At 43.4% G+C, this 14,578-nt stretch overlaps 1 protein-coding gene across 2 annotated transcripts in view; it reads right to left on the bottom strand.

Annotated features, from left to right (window-relative positions):
* LOC138293144 (uncharacterized oxidoreductase ZK1290.5-like) overlaps positions 1-14,578 on the bottom strand; it is a 546,598-nt gene that overhangs the window by 261,293 nt on the left and 270,727 nt on the right. For both annotated transcript variants that reach the window (XM_069232183.1, XM_069232184.1), the window contains exon 3: positions 10,520-10,621. In XM_069232183.1, the coding sequence (XP_069088284.1) occupies positions 10,520-10,621 (102 nt within the window). The remainder of the gene's footprint in view (positions 1-10,519; positions 10,622-14,578) is intronic.

Here is a 14,578-nt window from a genome sequence, read left to right as displayed (position 1 = left end):
ACAAGATAAGGTGTTGAGAAGCAGTGGTTATTTGCACATCTCTGAATTCTGGGGTGCCCATATTAGCATGTGAATTACAGGGCATTTCTCAAATAGACATCTTTTTTTACTCACTGTCTTACATTTGGAAGGCAAAAATGTAGAAAAAGACAAGGGGCAATAACACTTGTTTTGCTATGCTGTGTTCCCCCAAATCTCCTGATAAAAATGTTACTTCACTTGCGTGGGTAGGCCTAATGCTCACGACAGGAAACGCAACATGGACACATCACATTTTTATATTTAAATTTGACGTGTTTTTTGCAAAGTGCCTAGCTGTGGATTTTGGCCTCTAGCTCATCCGGCACCAAGGGAAACCTGCCAAACCTGTGCATTTTTTAAAACTAGACACCTACGGGAATCCAGGATGGTGTGACTTGTGGGACTCTCACCAGGTTCAGTTACCTAGAATCCTTTGTAAACCTCAAAATTTGGCCCAAAAAACACTTTTTCCTCATTTTGTTGACAGAAATAAGAATCTGAGAGGAGCCACAAATTTCCTTCCACCGTGCGTTCCCCCAAGTCTCCCAATAAAAATGTATCTCACTTGTGTGGGTAGGCCTAGCGCCTGTGACAGGAAATGCCTCAAAACACAATGTGGACACATCACATTTTTCAATATAAACAGACCATGTTTTTTTGCAAAGTGCCAAGCTGTGGATTTTGGCCTCTAGCTCAACCGGCACCTAGGGAAACCTACCAAATATGCGCATTTTTCAAAACTAGACACCAAGGGGAATCCAAGATGCAGTAACTTGTGGGGCTCTCACCAGGTTTAGTTACCTAGAATCCTTTTCAAACCTCAAAATGTGGCCAAAAAAACACTTTTTCCTCACATTTCGTTGACAGAAAGTTAGGGAATCTGAGAGGAGCCACAAATTTCCTTCCATCTAGCGTTCCCTCAAGTCTCCCGATAAAAAATGGTACCTCACTTGTGTGGGTAGGCCTAGTGCCCGCGAAAGGAAATGTCCCAAAACACTATGTGGACACATCCTACATTTCTGTGTGGGATCACCGCACCGGGACACATTTCCTACCACCCAACGTTCCCATCAGTCTCCTAGTAAAAATGATACCTCACTTGTGTAGGTGGGCCAAGTGCCTGTGACAGGGATAAACCAAAAACATGTCGCAAATGAGGGGGAACCAAAGCTGGTCACAAAGGGCAGTTTGGGAAAAAAAACTTTTTTAGGCTGACAGGGGCAGCAGAATTTTTATCGGTGTAGATGAGACAATGCTGGGTGGTAGGAATTTTGTGGATTCATGCGATTCCAGAAGGTTCCATCAAAAAAATGTGGGAAAAATTTGTGATTTCCAGCAAAGTTGGAGGTTTGCAGGGCATTGTGGGTAAGAAAATGGTGTGGGGTGCATGTGAAGCACACCATCCTGGAATCACCCAGATGTTCAGTTTTCAGATGTGTCTAGGTCTTGTGGATTTTTCTACATGGCAGTGTCCCAAAGTCCAAAAAGGGCAACCCTCACCATTCCAAGTGGGATAATTTTGAGAGTTAGCCAAGCTCTCATAGGCCAAATGTAAAACCAAAACCCAAAATAATCAAATGTCCTCTTGCTTGCCATGGGATAAGATGTTTTAGTGTGCGGGGGAGAACTGAAAGACTGTTTCCCCCTTCAGTTGGGGTGGGGGCATAACCATGCCAATACTGGTTGGTAGCCACCACCACACTATTTTTTTTTAATTCCCTGGCATCTAGTAGACTTTCTGCCCCCCCCCCCCCGGGGTGTGGATCGGGGGTAATTGCCCCATCTCCCCATTGGTGGGCAGAACAACTTTGGCCCCATTTATTTGGGGAGGGGGTTTGGCCATAGCCCCACCCTCTTATTTTGAAAAACAATTCTTCCCAGGTCTCTGGTGGGCTTTCTGCCTTCCTTGGGGGTAGATGGGCCTTCCAGATAAGGCTGATCTGCACCCAAGGGGGGGCAGATATGGCCAACAGTAATGTGCCCCCATGGGGAGCGACCCGTGCCCACACACACACACATACACACACATACACACACACGAATCCCTGGTGCCTAAGTGGGATCTGCCCTCCGCCGGGGGCAGATTGGCCGAATAAAAATAGGCCGATCTGCCCCCAAAGGGGGGTAGAAATGGCCTAAAATAAACTTGCCCTCCAGGAAAACCACCCTTGTCTAAGGGGTCACTCCCCTTGCATGAAATTGACATAAACAATAAAAATCCCTGGTGTCTAGTGGTTTCTGCCCCACCTGGGGATAGATTGGCCTAATATAAATAGGCCCATATGCCCCCAAGGGGGGCAGAAATGGCCTAAATACAATTTTCCCCAAGGGGAGCGACCCTTCCCTAAAGGGTCGCTCCCCATACATAAAAACGTAGTTAATAAAAATATATATATAGCCCGGGGGGGGGGGCAGAAAAGTCCTAAAAATATTTTGCCCCCCTGAAGAGCGGCCCTTGCCCAAGGGGCCGTTCCCCTTATGCTTAAGTATAAAAAAAATCCCTGGTGTCTAGTGGTTTCTGCCCCACTTGGGGGCAGATTGGCGTAATAAAAATAGGCAGATCTGCCCCCCAGGGGGCAGAAATGGCCTAAATACAATTTGCCCCACAGGGGAGCGACCCTTGCCTAAGGGGTCGCTCCCCATACATGAAAACATAAAGTAAACAAAAAATATATATATATCCCTGGTGTATATGGGTTTAGGCTAAAAATATTTTTTGGCCCCTCTGGGGAGCTACCCTTTCCCAAGGGGCCACTCCCCTTATACGTAAGTATGAAAGAAAAAAATCCCTGGTGTCTAGGGGTCAGTTCTGCTGCCCGATCGCACCACGATCGGGCAGCAGAAATGCTTACAGAGACATGTAACGAAAGGATACGCCTTTCCTTTCCTTTCATGCCTTTGCCTGCCCACTTCTCCCAAGCGGAAGAGAAATGCTGAGCATTTTTCTTCTGCATCACGCTGGAAGCATGCTTCCAGCACAATGGGAGGTGACCTCTGATGAGGTCAGCACGCGATCACATGCTGTTGTCATCAGACATCACTGGGAGGGTTAATCGGGGGGGTTGGGGTGGAAGGGGAAGCAATTCCCCTTCCATCCTTGATGGAGGGTTGTGTGCTGGGTGCGGGACGAGCTGGGCTAATCCTCGGCACATGGCAACTGTGGCCGAGGGTGAGCCCTTCTCGTTCCACGGCACCCGAGGGGTTAAAGTTTGAAGTGACAATAGCACCTAAAAGCACAAAGTGCCACTCACATTCTTCAGGTCATGCTAGACTGCCATAACTGTGGGACAGTCACAAGTTCAGGTCAACCACAAGAGATAATGGGCTACATAGAGGGACCAGATTAGTCCTGTTGAAATGTCACCTTCTTAAGTCTGAAGCGAACAGTTCTGTTCATGTTGGAGGGGGCTGCAAGGAGGACATGTTCAAAACAAAACAACAATGCTGTAGTGTGGAGATCTGTTAGTCCCTGGAGCTTCTTGTTGGTGGTCGTCGTGGGCTGTTGTGGCTGTAGCACTGAGTGCAGGTCTTGTGTTGCTGGTCGTCACGGACGGTCAATGAAGAGCGCATCTCACCGGAACTTCACATTGGCAATCATTGTAGGCAGCAGAATTTTGGCATCAACAGTTTAGTTCACTGTCAAGAGGAGCTTCCACTGATGCCAGTCATACGACCATCACCTGGAGGGTACCTCTTGAGGATCAGGAGTCAGCCCAACAGAGGTCAGCAACAGGGCTAAAACAGGTCCTGGCAGGTCCAGCTGCAGCTGGTCAGCTGGGCAGTTGCAGGGAACCCTATGAAGCCAGCTGGGTGCCGGTAGCTGACACAGGAGGTCAGCCAACTGACCCTTAGACTCACCCTGGATAGCCTGGCAGCAAGGCCATCTTCAAGCAGCAGGGCAGTCCTCTGGCAGCAAATCACTCTTTCTTCTGAATATTCCCCAGGAGTGTTCTGATGAGTGGCTCTGGAGGTTCAATATTTATACGTGATGCCACTATGTGTGTGTGTGTGTGTGTGTGTGCGTGGGGGCGGGGGAGTCTCTGTCCTACACCCAGCCTGGTTCTGGAACATTGTTTCCCTTTCCCTGGTCAAGGTTCCAAACTGTCTTGGGTGTCAAAAGGAAGAGCAGAACTAGTGTCACTTTTCCTTTGTGTGTGCTATAGATAAAGCCCTTTGTAGTGTAAGTGAGGCTGGGTACAACCCCTCCTCAGTCATCCTTTCCACACCTAAGCGCCTGTTGTGTCACTGTCTGCAATTAATACACAAATCCCGACTGTAGAACCATTCATAATCAGATGACCCAGAGTACTGGCAGACGTCAGAGTTGGTTGGGGCAGAAAAAGCCAACTTTCTAAAAGTGGTATTATCAGAATTGTATCTTAAAATCAGACATCACTTTTAAACAGGTTTTAAAATTGCAATTCATTTGAGTTTAAACAGCACATTTCTATCTGTTCCCAATCAAATATTACCACTTATTAAATGTAATAAGGTAACCCAGTGTTAATCAATGTGAGAGATAGGCCTTACAATATTCGAAAATGACTTTAGGAGTTTTAAATGCCAGGACATGTAAAACTGAAGTACCCATGGCCTATTTTTTAAATACCATACACCCTGTACTATTAGCCTTTAGGGCCTGTCATAGGGCTTTCTTATAAATATTATAAAGGATGGTTTAGGCCTAGCAGAAGGTTTATTTTGCCAGGTCAATATAGCTATTTGAAACTGCCCACCTAGGCTGCAGGGTGATAAGCCTGACATTTTTTTAAATGCTACTTTAGTGGGTACCACAAAGAGTTCTGGAGGCCCACCACTAGCATTTAAGTTACAGGCCCTCTGTACAGGCAGTACCATTTACTAGAGTCTTACAAGTACATTAACTGTGCCAATTCAATGTAGTCCAAATGTTACCATATTTGAAGGAGAGAACGCAAGCACTTTAGCACTGGTTAGCAATGGTAAAGTACACAGTCCTAAAGCCAACAAAAAATAATTTAGCAAATAGGAGGGGTGAACGCAAAATCTTGGGGGGAAACGACGCCAAGGATGTTAGGTCTAACAATTAGTCTTTTGCTTTACACCAATTCCTCGTAATTCACCTTGCATCCGAGAAATATGAAACTGCATCATATTGTGTAAACACCTGAGGATGCTGAGACACACAGATTTCTATAAGAATATGCCCAGTCCAGTGCTTATTTTGTAAAAAATAATAATAATAATAATAGTAAGTGCCAGGACCTTTGTCAGGAGGCCACTCCCGCTTGCATCACACATTGCCCCTCCCACTGCTGCCAATGACAGTACCAACACAATTACTAATCCTCACTCTCCAACAAATGTGACAGTTTGGCCTTCTCCGGGCCCCCAAAGCTCTAAGAATTACTTGGTCGGCAGTCAATAGTTATTTTTAAAATGTATATTGAATTAATAAACAACTATTGTTTTGCTCATCTTTAAATTAGACAGACAGCGCCACCATGTAGAATACAAATCCCCAGCTGAGCCTCTAAGCTCCCGAGTCAACTGGTGGACCTGGACCAGCAGCATCGTGGAGCACAGCAGATCGCAGTAGTATTACGATGCTCACGATCCTTGCAGTCACTCTTTCCAGCACCTTCTATCCAACGCCGACTTCAGTCATGCAAGCCCTTTCTCTTGTCTTTTTCAATAGGTCACTTATGCTTAACACTGCCTTACAGTGCTCCAGAAGACAGAGACTCACCAGAGCTCTGAACAGACATGTCTACTAAGAGCCTGGCTAACTCTGCCCATTTTTTCTGCTTTTTTAGAAATGTGTGTCACATGTATTCCTTGTTATCATTCCACTCTCTTTCCAATTGTAGCATACTCATCTATCTCTATAGTACCTTTTTCCCTTTTCTCCTTCAGCATATACAGAGCCCTGTATATGTCCATTTTTTGTAGCACACAACTGCACAGTAACGTCATTGTTTGTTCATATTTCTTGTTGAAAGACCATCGTCTCATTCTAGTTTAATTGTTTCCTAATTCATGAAACAGTTAGATCTTACACGCAGGGCACAAGTCTGGAGTACAGGGCGTCTACCCACTATGTTCACAGGGTGGGCGCTATCCAGCCTGCAAGAAGTGGGCCCCACTGAAATATGCTGAGCCTGTTCCAGTGTACTAATTTTCAGACACCGGACACATTCAGCAGTGTCTGCACGTTGTCTGCTTTTGTTTGGAGCAGCAACATGCAGGCGGAAAGGGGGTCTTTCCAATTCAAAACTCCGGCTGAGCCCATAACAAAGGCCAAATTTAAGGTTTTGTTTTCACTCTCCTGACTGGGAGGTATCTGAGCCTCGCACCTAGATGCAAGGGAAGGGAAACAAAGGCACACAGCTTGTTGTTGTCACTTCACAAATACTTGAGAACTGTGCTTTTTAGATTCTTCAATCCCCCTATATGAGATATGCGTGCACTGTAAGAATGTGTTAGTCTGTTCAAGGCTTTACACAATAATTTAAATACCACTATTTCTTTTTTTTACTATGGTGCTCATCCTGAGGCAGGATGTCAAAGAGCTTTACATCAAACGTACATAAAATATATTGACAATAAATCCTATAAATGTGTTAATCAATGTACAAAATGTGTTACATAACACAGTGAGGGTTACATGGTTAAGATTCACATGCCCTTCATAGTTTACTATGCTATATTAGAAGAATTACAATTTATGAACTGCCAGTAACAAAAGGATCTCTGTGTTAGAAGCAGTAACTCACTTACCTAGCTACATAAAATAAAAAAGCTGTCACCTGTATGACATGCTTTGCAGGTGACGCATTGACCCTCTACACTACTTTGATCCAAAACTGCAATGAGAGAAAACACAAGTCTGTCCAACAAATGTGTTACCTGCCAAAGTTATCTTACCATTACTACTGTTACCTGGGAATTTACTGGGCACACAAAGATCTGTGCAGTTGGTGCCTTAACACCAGGAGTTATTTTAAAATGTAGACCTTGCAACCAGTTTTGCATAATAGATTTAGTGTTATGTTTCCCCTTGTTGCCAACTTCTTTGTGGCAGATTTTTTAAAAATAAATATATAAATTGAGGCCTACATTTCGCATTGGTGTTGCGCCGCTTTTTTGTCACAACCCAGGTGCAAAATCACATTTGTTAAATCTCATAATTTGCTCAAATGTACCCATGATAGACCTGCAAAACGTCTATGAAGCGTTAAGATGTGATGTCATTTCTTGTGATGTCAGTTCCTGTAAGATGTTGGGTTGTGATGTCACGTGCTGTGATGCCGTGTTGTGACCTGTGATTTCATGAACCATGATGTCACTTGTATACTGGCTAACTTAGTCCCCCCTGCTTACACGTTTGAAACGGATTCACTCATCCATTTTACACTGTTCATATGCATTAATAAAAGGACTTAACAAATATGAATAAACATAACAATAAAAATACAAGCGTAATTAGTTATTCCTGCAAATTCAGCAGGTCATTAAAAAAACTAAACAGTTGCCCTTAAAATAATATGCATACTCTCACATAAATAGAGGTCATAACTTGCGGCGAGAAGTGGTTGTTACTTTGTAAAAGCCACATTTTAAGATGAGCATCACTGTGGTTAAAAAAAGGACCTCCATCTCAAATGAAAGCTAGTCAACAAATCGAACGCCTGTATGTGTATTCATTGGTCTTATGTGAAGTGGCTAGTGCTTAATTTGTGCTTGTTGTTTCCGGTGCTGAGCACCAGCACATATTTCTGAGGGCCGGTGCTTAGTTTTCTGTCTCAAGCATTTACTGCTAGCAAAAGACACGTGGGAAAGACGGAGGAAGAGAAAAACAAAAAAGCGTCAGAAAGGGGAAAAGCAGGAAGCTACAAGAGTGAGCTGAAAGGGCAGGGAGTGGCTATAAATGGACTGAAGAGGGCCCAGGTGGCTTCCGGATTACGCTGTGTCAGTATTATGTGCTCGCACTTTTAATTGCAGCAGCCGCGTGTTTAAGAGGAGGGCTTTCAGCACCGGCACCTTTTTATTTACAAATTACGCACTGGAAGTGGCTCTTTATAACATAATAAATATAGGAGGATAGTGTATGTTCGCAATGAAACCGCCACATATCAACCTGAAGGAACTTGGATGAATTCAATAATTTGGTGCAGTAAGCACAGCAAGTGACATAATGTCATGGAACGCATCTGTGGATGAGCAGCACTGCAACATGCCTGGTTTCTCCTACGGGCTCCACCCCTTCCCCTCTGTCTCACCTGCCAGTAGAACCTTCACAATGGAAAAGGTGTCGGCACTCTCACGTCAGGACACACAATTTCTCCTATGGCGTTTTAATAGCAAATGAATATGCAAACCTACATAGTTCAGGTTTATGCCTCTGATTTGCATAGATTTCTACATTTCTGGTGATTATCAAACCTGAACGATCAGGCCGGCGCTATGCATGGGAAGATACTCGGGGCCCCGCATTCGGCACACCAACTTGGGACCTGGCACAAGTGCGACACAGCCAGGCCACGGCACACCTGTCCTCTTGTGCGCCCGGCTTTCCAATCGAAAGAAATGTGTCTTGTTACAACTGGGCCAGGGGAAGGGCTGGCATCGCTGCTATGGTGTGGTGGGTGAAACCAGGGGGGGGGGGGGACTGCAAGGAGACATGTTCTGCAGGCTTGTCCGGCAATTAGGCCTCCTGCCCGCCTCCCTCCTTCTGCTGCCCACACAGAGGCAGGGGGGGCGTTCCTATTGTCCTGCTGTTTAGGACACTCTTGTTAGTGAGACGCAACCTTCTCACCTTCAGCCCTTAATGAGCTGTTAAGAGGTGCTTGTAGGCAGCTGAGAGGGAGAGGGTGCAACTTAAGAGGGGTCTACATAAAGTTGCTTCGGAGCTTCAGGAGCAGGGACATCTATTGAGATGCAATCAACCCTGAATGTGTCACTCTGAAGCAAATAAGAGGGGCCTAGCACATTCCCTTTTTGCCTAGAGCCCCAAAAATCCTAGAACCAGCCCTGCGAACGAACGCCAAAAAAGGTACATTTTGGGTGTACATTCAGTACTGCATGCAAGCTCCAGTGGATTCTTGACACAACTGAAATGTGCGTGTGGTGGATGTGTGCACATGCTGATTTCTTCCTCCAATGAATAAATCTTTCTTTGTCAAGAGTGGCTGGTTATTTTATGATCCAACTGCAAACTCCCATCTCCATCCATGTGCTAGCTAGCACCCATCTGTGCAAAGATCACAATTACATGTGGTGTGGTGGTTATTGCACCCAGTAATTACTAGGTGTGACAAAGTGAGCACCCTTCATTAATTTTCAAAAGCTCAAACCTGCTGGAATTTAACGCGGGGGGAAAAGCCCTGTATTTACCAGGACAATGGGATTTGGGTGCAGTAAGCAATAAAGTATGCATGTTATGCCCCAAGATGTCAGAATAGGCAATCATTATCTGACTAGATAAATTCTAGCGATTTTAGCGAGTGCAATAATTATTGCGTTCAACATGGGCCACTCGTGAGTGAATCTGAGGAGGTGGTCATGGGGCAAGGGGGTGCCACAAAAGACTTTCGCACAGGGCGACACCGGTGCTAAAGCCAGCTCTGCTCGTGACCAGGCCCTTAGTGTGTCTTAACATCCATATTTGTCATGTGCAGTTTGCCTCCTGGTATGGTGGAGCAGAGTAACAAATGTGAATCCTCACCCAACTCATTAGTAACCGTTTTACCTCAGGAGTCTGAAAGGTTGAGTAGCTCGGCCAGGATTGAAACCTGTGACTATGGGGTCAAACACAAAGCCCTACAGTGGATGCATTAGTCCAGCTATCACGAGTGATATTCTTAGTGTAGTGGTCAATTTTATTTAACTTTATTATTTATTAAACTGAAGTGGGTAACTGAAAAGATACATTTTCTCATTGAGATTTGGTCAACGATCTCATCAATACCAAAAATCAGCATAAATGGTGTTAATATAGTATAATATAAAAAAAATCCCATAATTTCAAATAGCTGGTTTAAAAAAAAACAGCTAGTAGAATAGCTCTGTCTCCGTCCAACGAATATGGACTTGACACATGAACATTTTTTCAGTAGATTAATTCCCAAAAAGTACAACACGCTAGAGGGCTGGATTAAGGCATAATAAAATAAAGCGATTTGCGTAGGATCGGAAGTGCGGAGGCCAGGATTTAAACCCGAGTATCCCAGCTCAAAGATCCGCAGCTCAGTAATTGATACATTACCTCCCAATGAACACTGCTGTAAAGTTTGATTTCTCACCATGATAAAATACATGAAAATAATAACTTTTGGACTTGGGTAAGGCCGCAAAAAATCCACGCTGAGACTCTGATAGTAAAACTCAAGCAGATGTAAACCTTAAGCAACTCTATACCACTCCAGTCGGATTACAGACTGTTCTGAGCCCTGATTGCGATAGAATTTACATTTTTTTTTAGATATGATCAATTTGTAAACACAAAAAAAGGACAGACCGTTGTCATAGAGTTCTTCCAAAGCTCGCCAAGTCTCTGCTCTAGCTTCACGACTGCTTTTCCCAGGAATTTGTGCATCAGGCCAGTGCATTAAATACAGATCTAAAATAGAAAACAAACCCAATTTAAAAACAGCAACGGGTCCATCAAAAATCAAGGTTCTACTTGTTTTTTTTTGCCTTTTTTATAACCCTTGCAAAATCCATAGCGGAAAAGAGAAACATTACTAGCTGTGCTTAAGTCAAGTCAAAACTTTCAAAATTTAACGAGCATTCTGCATCTACCCAATTTACATTTCTCAAGCTAGAAATGGATATGTCGCATATTGGCTTAGTCTCTATGTTTTACATACACTTGCTTGGCATAAGAAAATGTTCAACAGCTTGATCATATCAGATTCTACATTTGTATTGCATTCTTCCACATGAGCCTTGGGCATGTCTCCTATGTAGTCTCAACAAATTTATCAATTTTGACAAGCTTTATCAATTTTATAAAAATCACAAATGAGACATACTGTGAAGTCGGTGCAATTAGTGCAGTATCTCACAGAAATAAAATGGTGCAACCGTAATTGATCTGCACTATCAGGAATGGTAGGCAATTTCTTATGTAGAAATTTGACAATTTTTTATTTTTACATGTTCAATGAATACATAGTCCTCAGGTGACGTGTCTCATTCTCACCAAACAGGAAACACCTGCTAGATAGTTCTGGCAATCAATGCCTGCATACACAGCAGCACACACAAGTTTAAAAGTTGCCCCTACAGAGCCAGGACAAATATTGATTTTTAGGTTTTGCAGTTGACACAGTCATTTTTTAAATCATTTAGATATAATCACAACTGGCACAAATGATGTTTAATATCAGGACACCGCCTTCGCTGCCAGATACATACTTCCAGCCATAAAGGCGGCATCAGACTTTTCTGAATCTTTATATTTTTTTCCTAGCAGGAAATGCTAGAAATGCTAGCAACTCCTGATGCAGAGCATGGAATGAGGAAAGGTGGATGAGGAGTCGACCCGCCATATTTGTCATGCAAGATGTTAGCAAAGTTACAGCCAAATTGTTTGCCATGCCCTTAAGGTGCAGTGAGGCAAGGACTGCATTAAGGCAGCTATGCTATAGCTGTGGCAGTCTAATGCTCATTTGCTCTGCTTCCCCATTCTCCGAGGGTGGTCTGGGTGCCTCACAGGACCCTTCTATGATTGTCAGACTACTCCATTATACCACTTGTTCACTGGGCGACACTGGGGAAGTTTATGCAGAATGGGGCTCCCTGGCCCTAACAGGATCTCTTCTGATTGACAGCACCCAGGATGTCTGGGTTTTCTGGTCAATTATTTGATTTGGTTTAGTGTTTGTAGAGTGCACTAACATCAAAAGGTTTTTTTCCCTAAACTAGCAGGAAAGAGAGTGAACAGTAGAACATAATTATATGAACAAAATGGATTCCACAAAGGCTAACAATTGTGAGATCAGTTTGAAGGATAGGCGGCTAACTCCACATCTTTGCTTCCAGAAATTTGAATAAGCAGCTTCCCAAGCGGGGCTTATTTATTGCAGAAAAGTACAACAGGCCCAAGACCTCCGACTGAGGTGGCTGAGATGATTTAAATGGATTGAAGACTGACACTAGACACGATTCTTCTGGATGGTAGTAAAATGTATGTATAGGTTCATCAGGTTTTAAACAGGTGAAGCTGTCTGCTGGTAGCTGAAACACGATTACACCTTCTAAAGTGATATAGTTTAGTTTAGTTTTAAGGATTTAAAAAGCGCGTAGTGACCCGAAGGCATCCCAGCGCTAAACCTAACCTGACCAGTGCTAGCAATGAATATAGGAGATGAACCGCCACATTTTCACCTTCTGGAGCTTCTGCAAGTTAACCGCAGTAGGGTTTAAATACTTGTTGTTGCGGTAGTCCAGTCTGGAGGAATGGCAGGCAAAGAAAATTGCGCATTCAACTTTAAGACAATACAGCAGTAGATGTCTGAAGATGGAAAGGTGATAAATACCACTACAGTGTGAGTTTATCTGCAATTTCATAGATAACTCAACATCCAGAATGAATACCAATGGTTTTGCCTTTGGCACTGGCATGGCAGGAGTGCCTGAATTAGAATACCAAATTGCTGTTGTCCAGCAATCCTTCATCTTCCCTAAAAGTAGCAGTGCCAACGTATTGGCATTCAGTTTGAAAGAACTGAATGGAATCCACTGCTGGATGGCCTGATGACGATCACAAAAAGAAGAGACACCGGGGCCTTACGATGAAGATGATTAACAACTTGCATGTCAGCTGCACATAAATAGGTGGTGTATCCAAATACAAGTGGGTGCTCTGATGATTCCAAGTTATTTTGCATTTGGGACGAGTTTTAGCGTGGGCGATTATAAAATGGTGGATCTAGTCTCTGGCATGTTCGTGCTATGTGCAACACATTCAACGTTGTCACTTGCATCACTAGAGGAGTCTGCAAGTAAGTGAAGTAAAAACATATTGTTGCACTCGAGCGTAATTGATGTACTACAGGGAACCCATCTTTCATCTCACTGTATATGAAGGCTATGCCAACTTGCCTAAGCCCTGTTTGCATTCAGGCAGCGGTCCCCACGCTCAGCAGGCCACTCTAAATAAATTCACAGGGTAACAGGCCACCGGCGTTGACTGCGCGTTAGCAACATAGTGTGCTGCCAGAATCACGGTCACTTGACAGGACTTTCACTGCAACAGAAGAGGGCTAATAGTAGATGTTTGGGGGCGAGAGTGAGCCACGGGCAGAGTGTGAGAGAGAGTCACCAAATAAGAGAAGTGGAATAACACCAACATGGACACTGGAGCACGGAGACCCGGATAATGGGACATGGACAATTAAAAAGAGAAAAAGTTCCCCAGGATATGGAGACACTGGCATCGATATAAGTAACAATGTTCACCACGACAGAGATGCATACCCAGTAAAAAAACAGATTTAGTCATCCTGACAAACAGTCATGGCCATAATGGCCTTAAGGACAGAAAGGCCATTTTCAACTCATTTGAATTTTCACTGTAGGCACATTTACCACTGAACACTAATAGTAGAAGAAAGTAGCTAAATGCATAAATCTATTCATATTTGAATATATTCATATTTTGGATGAATGGTAGCAGCATGGGTCAGAGCAGAAAACCCGCAAACCGAAGTTACTCCAAGAATAAAAACAATAGCAATGTGGCAGGCATATTAACAAAGAGACCACTGTAACTGTGTCATCCGCTTTTTGGAATAAAACAGTACTCTGTACAGACCACGTTTCTGAAGAAAGCTCAAGGGCTGAAAATATTCTTACAAATGGAAATGTACCTAAGTTTGATGGACTGAAAATGAAATGCAGAAGTCACTTAATGGTGTAGTCTCCGCTCCTCTTCAAAACACTGTAATGTATGGGCAGTAAGAAGAACCATAATCGAGCACTAGAATATAAGGGATAAAGTACTCCCTACCGTACATTAAATGGCTATTGCAATTCACCATGGATTTCCATAACCATAAATAGGAATAAGGGCGAAGCCTAAGTTGCTTTATAAGGTTATGGAACTCAGAGGTAACTTGCATTATCCTAGCATGTACGCCAAGGGTTACTTTATGTCATGTAATACATGGTCACCCACCACCTTTCCCACAAACCACTTAAAACCTTGGTGCGTAGCTCTTTCAAATGAAAGAGCGAGCATGTTTGCAAACATGAAGAATAGAAATAAAACCTCTACCGCAAAGTTAAACACATTAGAAACCTGTCAAATATTTGTTCCAAACAGATATTAAAACAATTCAATACAAGTCAGCTTTTTTATTAAATTAAAAGCTAAATTCAAAATGTCATAAGAACGATATATCATTAACTAACCAAATTTGAAAAGCCTGCTGTATTTACTGTAGAAGGGAAAAAACCCTTAACTGACCACATCACACACACCCCAAACAAGTTATTCAACTTGTGTGCATTGGCTGTAAGTACATTATGTTGTTTAAAAACATATGTGCTAAACTTACTGAAGTATTCT

This window comes from Pleurodeles waltl, chromosome 4_2 (assembly GCF_031143425.1).
Source record: "Pleurodeles waltl isolate 20211129_DDA chromosome 4_2, aPleWal1.hap1.20221129, whole genome shotgun sequence".
Lineage (NCBI taxonomy): Eukaryota > Metazoa > Chordata > Amphibia > Caudata > Salamandridae > Pleurodeles > Pleurodeles waltl.
This window is presented reverse-complemented; position numbering and strand designations above follow the sequence as displayed.